The sequence below is a fragment of the Syzygium oleosum genome, unplaced genomic scaffold (assembly GCF_021117445.2).
Source record: "Syzygium oleosum isolate NSW1041296 unplaced genomic scaffold, Sole_v2.1 Sole_v2.03, whole genome shotgun sequence".
Classification (NCBI taxonomy): Eukaryota; Viridiplantae; Streptophyta; class Magnoliopsida; order Myrtales; family Myrtaceae; genus Syzygium; species Syzygium oleosum.
In genome coordinates, this window is record NW_026607487.1 from 4,824,870 (window position 1) to 4,831,678 (window position 6,809).

Genomic DNA, 6,809 nt, shown 5'->3' on the forward strand with positions numbered 1-6,809 from the left:
GGAATATGGCCTACCAACAGAGCAATCTATACCTGACCTTCAGGAGAGTCATGTCTATTTTGGAGAATCGCTTCAGCAGCAATTATGGAGATTCTCATGTAATCTTCCAAGAGGGGCTCCGGTGGAAACTCATCTTCCATCTTGAAAGCATAAATAAAACTTACAGCCAGAGTATGTTTCTTATCTTTCACAAAAGTATGTGGCTTGCCGACTCAAATTAGGAAACCTATTCAAATTAAGAAGTCAACTCCAGCTTGAAAAATATTTCGACAATTTCTGCTTGTCTGGACGTCAAACCACAAGTCTTATTCAGGTTTCGGATTTCTACTTGAACCGGATTTCTTTCACGGACTCAAACTCAAGACATGTTTGAACAATATATATATTAGATGTACTTCAGTTACATCTACTGTTCAAAGCATTCGGCACAATTCTATCAATGTTCATTGACAGCTTCCTAGGAAAATCTGCATACAAAAAGCATCAACTTGCTTGCCAAGCATGGGATAACACATGTTACGAAACCTATCTATACATTCCCCTGGGAAAGCAAGACCTATCTTCTAAACATCCTGGGAGTCATCAACACCAAATTTCCCCTGGACAATATAAGAGATTTGTCTGGCAATGCCAGGTGCATGAGTCGGCCAAGCAAATAGCTCCGGCCTACTTTCAGCAAAGAATACGTTAGTCCAAAAGAGGATTACGGGGGACCTCCCTGATTGTCCATCTTGTATTTACACTTACGTGCACAGGGTTGGGATTGCACATTGATTGCTGGGTCACTGGCCGAACGTTTCTTCTCTCCGGTCGGTTGCTGATGGACTCTGGAGAGAGAGGCAGGTATGCTAGCTGGCGCTGAAATAAGTTGATTAAAAACCAGACAAGGTTCAGGGGATTATAAATGTAAAACAAGGCCTATTACACCCAGGCCATCAAGAAACATTAGGCATCACCCAGCACACATATGAATGTGCCAAAATAGTATTGTCTCTGTACTTTAAAGATGATTTCTACAGGCTCAATGATCTCAAATCACAGTGCTTAAGAGAGCAACCCGCCTTGAAAAAGAGAACGATCTACTATATATAACATCAGAACATGCTAAAGAGCATACAGCAAGACTTAAAGTGAAGATTGGGTCCTATCAATGGGGTTTGAAATCCTATGCTCCCATCCAATGCAACAATAGCACCACAACGGAAAGCAGTAAAATTGCTGTTTGGCTATCTGAAATAGAATGTCCCACTCCCTAGATGATTTAATTAACATCTTATATTGCCATGTACAAGCAAAAAGTAAAAAGTTACAATTTTGTTTTGGTTGAAAAAAGGGAAAAGTTACAATTTAGAGAGTCAAAGTCAGAGACAGAAAAACAGATACTTAAGAAAATTTACCTGTAATCTCATTGACAAGACGACCAAGGGTCTGGCCCAACAGAGGAGCATCATTGAATAAAGAAAGCAAATTGTATGCAGCCAAGAAATTCTGAAATGCCAAAACCTCCAAACCGCTCTCGGGTTTATCAGACAGTTTCGCTTTCCATTCTCTCGCCAGCTGCATTGCTCCTTCTTTAACCTTATGTGTTATTGAAGGTGAAATTCTCTCGAGCTGCTGTAACAGAACAATATGACTCCTCATAACGTCTGTCTGCGAATTCATATCCTTACTGTTCGAGTATTGAGTATGAGCCCACGCAATAACATCCAGAACAAGTTTTGCAGGGTCAGATGAGTTTTGCAGCGTGTGTGAGATTTCTTTACATATCATAGAATTCTCATTCAGAAGCTCAGTTTGGAAAAGCTGCAAATCATTTCTAGCTAAGATAGTTGGCGGTGGTGGATATTCAACAGAAGAGTCATCTGCATTGTGCACAGCAAAATTTTCTGCTTCCTCGGTCTTTATTTGCCGCTGTTGAATAGATCCCAAAGAACCTACCAAACACAAGTTAACAGTTAAGATTCCGAACTGCCTTTATCAAGATGACAGCACCAAACGTGGTTTGCCATGAAGACTTTGGAATGACCACGAAAAAAAAATGTAAAGACTAAGGAAAGTCCAACTTTGAAAGAGAGGATAAGTTGATCTCAAGTCTCAAGTGCTCGACAAGCATCATCAAAGCAAGCCAAAAAGTTTCAGCTTGCCAGTTTACCATCTTTGCAGAAATTTTTTTGAACTCCAACTATGGAGGTTAACCTACAGGATGGAACTTTCGAAAAAAAGCAATATATGTATGTGTGTGTGTGTGTGTGTGTGTGTGTGTGTGTGTGTGTGTGTGTGTGTGATGCCACAGTAACATGAACCTGAGCATTTTGTCTGAACCCATATAAATGGATTTGGCATTTCAATCTAATAAAAGATAGAAAAGAAGGGGTTGAAGAGATCCATTTGGTCGACTTCGGAATACATTCCAAAGGCAAGCTTACTTTGATCAAATTAGACATGAGTTAAAACAGTTCACCTAGCAAGTTGTCAGATATATAATTGTTTGTGCTCTTTAGTCCAAAGGGTTTATGATTTTAACGGTGAAATCTAACTTTAAAATTTAAAAGGAAATTTTATTAAATCTACATATCGGACATTTAAAATTCATTAAATATAACATAAACAAGTGTCTAGTAAATGATATGAAATTTGAGTATAAAGTTGAATCTAAAGTAGGAAGTAGTCATTGGCATCCCCAAGATTTTTCATTGGATCAAATTGAAAATCGGTGCTGTATATGCAATGTATATAAGGAAAAAACATGGGATTACCTCATCTCTCACTAGTCAACATAGTGAGCCATCACCATGTTTCACAACTTTGTTTGCATAAAGAGACAAAAATTTAAGCGGCATGAATAATATTACAAAAACCAAGCATAATATGACAAACAAATTGGCAACCAGATTCAACATTTCAAGTCAATAGGTGCATCTCCACTCACCAGGCAGCACTACTGAAGAACCAAGGATCTGGTGCAATTCTTGTGCAATTTGAAACTGTGACACAGAATTGCAAAAAACTTGAATTTCATTTGTATCGAAAGCAGAAGCTAACTTATATGCCACTAAAAGTTTCAAAAAGCCCTTGACCTCCAAAGGATGCTCCGTTGGTGGTGAAAATTTCAGCTTCCCTTTCCATTCAACAGCTAGTTCCATTGCAGCTTCCCTCTCCTGAGGCTTAATCTCTGCTGAAGATAGTATTAAATTATCCAAGAGGAAAATACAACTCCTCCTAATCACCCCAATATCTAGTAACCCATCTCCATTCCCTGAATTCGTGGGGTAAAATCCTTCCATGGCGTTTAACACCAACTTTGCAGCATCATCAGATGTTTGAATAATTTCCAGCACCTTGTGGCACAATCTATCGTGCTCTTGAAAATGTCGATATAGGAACATCCACATATTCTTTCCATCAAAAGCAATTGTGGGTTGAAAATTTTGACATGAAGCTAGGACAGGTTCATTTATTAATGGGTCTTTCCAATTTTGAGCCGCTACCCCAGAATTGACACTAGCCCTCTCTCTCAACTCCATTTCCCTAGAGCGCTTCTCGAGTGACTTTTCAATCAAATCAAGCCGATGCTGTCCCAATTCTAGCTCCATGCATTGCACATTACATTCTTTCTGTTTCATTTCAAGTATTCGAGAGCGTTCTTCAATTGACATGTGAAGCATATGAAGTTGCTTTTCTTTAAGTTCAACATCTGTGAAGCATTCTCTTCTTCTCCTCTGAATGACATCCAACTGCCTTTTCCTAGATTCGAGCTCGTGAGAATATTCTGTGATGGAATCCTGCATCAAATCACATTGCTTCTTTTTGGACTTAAGGACCCTGGTGCATTCGAGAGTTGAGCTTTGAAGGAAAGCATACTCTTTGTCCTTCAGTCGGAGTTGCTCTGCACATTTCGTAATGTCAATATGGATGGACCCCAACTGCTTCTTTTTTAATGCAAGTTCAAGAATGCTCTCTTTGATAGATGCTTGGATAGCATTGGATTCCCTAGTTTTCAACTCAAGAGATTTGGCAACCTCTTGTAATTTTGCGAGGACTGAAGTAAGATCTTTCTTCTTTGACTCGGTTTCCCCATTACACTGCTTGACCCGCTTCATCATATTTTCCAGTTCACCTTCCTTGAATTTAAGCTCTTTGGAAAGCTTTCCAATAGATGTTTCAATGGACCCCAATTCGCTATCTTTCGAAGCAAGTGCCGCCAATCGCTCATTGATCAACCTATTGATTTCTTCAAACTCCTCCTTTTTGAATTTGAGCTCCTCTTTGTGCCCCTCAATCAATGAATTGATGGAATAGAGTTGAATTTCTTTAAAATCAAGCTCCTGGGAATGCTCTTCGATGGATTTACGGATTCCCGTGAGTTTCTCCTCCTTCACTTTGTGTTCAACTCGACAGTCATTTATCTTGTCTTCGAGAGATTGCAACTCTCCGGCTTTTACCGTGACCTCCTTATCGCGCTCTTCGATCGTGCGCTCCAAAGCGCTAAGCCTCTTCTCACTCTCGTCGCGCGCCTTGACACTGTGGTCAAGGAAACTCTGCACCATAGTCAATTCCTCCCTTGTCGATTTAACTGTCCTAGAGCACTCATCAAGCGAACGCTTCACCGAACCCAACTCCTTAAGTTTCCCATCGAGTTCCCAGGCACTTTCCTTTAGCAAACTCTGCACCACCCCGACTTTCTTCTCCTTTGAATCCAATTCCTGTCGCAGCACCTCCACCTCCTCCTCCTTCGAATCATATTCCCTGCGACATTCTTCAGTCGACTGCCTCAGAGAGCTCAGCTCCTTCTTCTTGTCCCTGATCAGCGAGATACACTCGCTAAGGGCGTCCCTCGTCACAACCAGTTGACTCTTCTCCTTCCTCTGTTCATCCCTGCATCTCTCGAGCCGCTCCTCCACCGACCTCAGGTCCACCTTCTTCCTCCGGACCTCCTCCTCGCACTCCTGGACCCTCCGCCACACCGACCGCAGCCCCTCCTCCCGCGACACGACGTCGTGGGCTCGCCCTGCAAGCGACCTCTCGCCTTCCTGGAGCTCCTCGGAGCGGCGCTCGAGCGACCTCCGGATGCCGTCCAAGTGCTCCTCCAGGTCCTTCCAGGGGAGCGTGAACGAGATGAACGAGGACAGCTGCGACTGCAGTTGCTCGTACGCCTTGGAAAGGTCCTCCTTCTTCAGCTCCGCCTGCTTCAGCTCGCCGGAGATTTTCTCCATCGAAGCGGCGCCGGCACCGGAAAACAACACACACACCCGAAAGGAAGAAAACCCACCTACAGACTAACAGATGACGGAGGATGGAGGACGAACCTGGCGATGGGGGCGAGAGCTAAGCCGGTCACTGAGGCAATGCAGTTTTCTGATGAACAGAGAGCGGTTTTTTCTCTTTGGTGGCGAAGAAAGAGAAATGGAGGGAATACGCGAGAGGGGCTGAGTCGGTTGATTTGAGCGAGCCGAGTCAACCGAGTAGCGAGACTTCGGCCAAAGGAGGTTTTCGCCAGGATCTGATCGGCGTCTCTAGGCCCACGAGTCCGCTTGCGCGACGGTGGAGCCTTGCCTAGGCCCGGGTGACCCCCGACGAGGAAACTGGGCCACCAAGACGGCGGACACAAGATGCCGGTCTGAGGGCTCGGGCGAGCTTAGCTGCGTCGACAGTGGATCGATGACCCCCGGCGTACCATCGCCTCGGGGTTGGGCGACCTCAGCGCCGGGTTGCTTGGGTTCTCGAGGCTGGCATTGACGCTAGGGCCACATGCGAGCTAGATCTCGCTTGCGTTACGTCATTTGGATCTCGACACCTACATCAGCACGAGGCCCACCGGTGAGCTAGATATCGCCCGCGTCATGTTGCCTGGTTGTGCGACATTGGCATCACATTGCTTGGGATCCCGCGACCTCGGCGGCTCACAAAAGGGTCGCGTGGTGTCGGGACTAATGCTATTATTGTGCCGCCCGCTTGAGCTTTCATATTCAAATACAAGTTACTCATTTTTCTTCTTCTTTTTTATTATTTTAAAAATTGCTTTGCAATAAAGTAATTTGCAGGGTGTTTACCAAACACTATTTTCTTTTTTTGAGAATTCCTTGAGTCAATTTCATTTGCTTAAATGCAAAGTCTTAAAGTTAAGCGCAGTCAAATTTACCCATAATAGAATATGACAACATTGTATTGAAAATGATGTGTTCCTGAAATAAGGTCGTATGTTTCTTTATTTTTTATTGAACCAAACTTCATTTAACCATTAGGATGGTCGGTCGGTCGGTCGGAGGGATTAGGGGTTTTCCTTGTTTATCTTCTATTCATTTTTATAAGTAATGGAGAAATATACTCAATAGCTTCGAAAATTCTTATTTGAGTCTAAACTTGGTATACCATGACTAGGATAATTGTAAATTATTGGTGATGAGACTCCGGTGGACTTGCGAGAAATTCACAAGTATAATTTAATGAAGTTTAAGAGTTGCGTATCCAATTTGGTACGTCGGTTTTGTATTGATTTATAAATATAAAAAAAAAATTGTTCAAATGATAAGGGGAGAGTCCACCGTATCTTGTGGGCATCATGCCGTTGCATCTTACAATTGTCTGATCACCAACATTTTGTGGCGCACGTAATTTGATCTTCTTCAAATCTTAAACAGCGGAAACTTTCAAAATATGAATGTTGACGCGTAGATTCATATATAATTTCTTTTACCATATTTTAAATTTTGATTAATTGTTTTAATTTTGGTAAGTAAAGCGCAAAAAATACTAAAACTAAAATTTACAGGTTGTCCATCTTGCATGCGAGGAAGCAGCCTCTTTTGGGT

The 6,809-nt window shown here is 42.7% G+C and overlaps 1 protein-coding gene across 2 annotated transcripts; it reads right to left on the minus strand.

The window, feature by feature from the left end:
* Positions 1–248: 248 nt before the first annotated feature.
* On the minus strand, positions 249–5,943 carry LOC115681017 (uncharacterized). Of its 2 annotated transcripts, none has more exons than XM_056309403.1 (3): positions 2,930–5,943; positions 1,398–1,934; positions 249–852 (listed from the first exon to the last, which is right to left on the minus strand). In XM_056309403.1, the coding sequence occupies exons 1-3, from the start codon at positions 5,211–5,213 to the stop codon at positions 704–706; spliced, it is 2,970 nt and encodes a 989-aa protein (XP_056165378.1). In that variant the 5' UTR covers positions 5,214–5,943; the 3' UTR covers positions 249–703. The 2 variants fall into 2 exon arrangements, with proteins under 2 accessions (XP_056165378.1, XP_056165377.1); XM_056309402.1 differs by having other exon boundaries at positions 249–858; positions 2,930–5,940.
* Between the last annotated feature and the right edge of the window lie 866 nt (positions 5,944–6,809).

What these genes read in the sequence shown, in the direction of transcription:
- LOC115681017 (XM_056309402.1), bottom strand. Translation starts at nt 5,213, where the DNA reads ATGGAGAAAATCTCCGGCGAGCTGAAGCAGGCGGAGCTGAAGAAGGAG. An exon ending in TTCTTCAGTAGTGCTGCCTG is followed by an intron (nt 1,935 to 2,929) that starts GTGAGTGGAGAT and finishes TGTGTTTGGTAG; the next exon opens with GTTCTTTGGGATCTATTCAA. An exon ending in TCTTGTCAATGAGATTACAG is followed by an intron (nt 859 to 1,397) that starts GTAAATTTTCTT and finishes AACTTATTTCAG; the next exon opens with CGCCAGCTAGCATACCTGCC.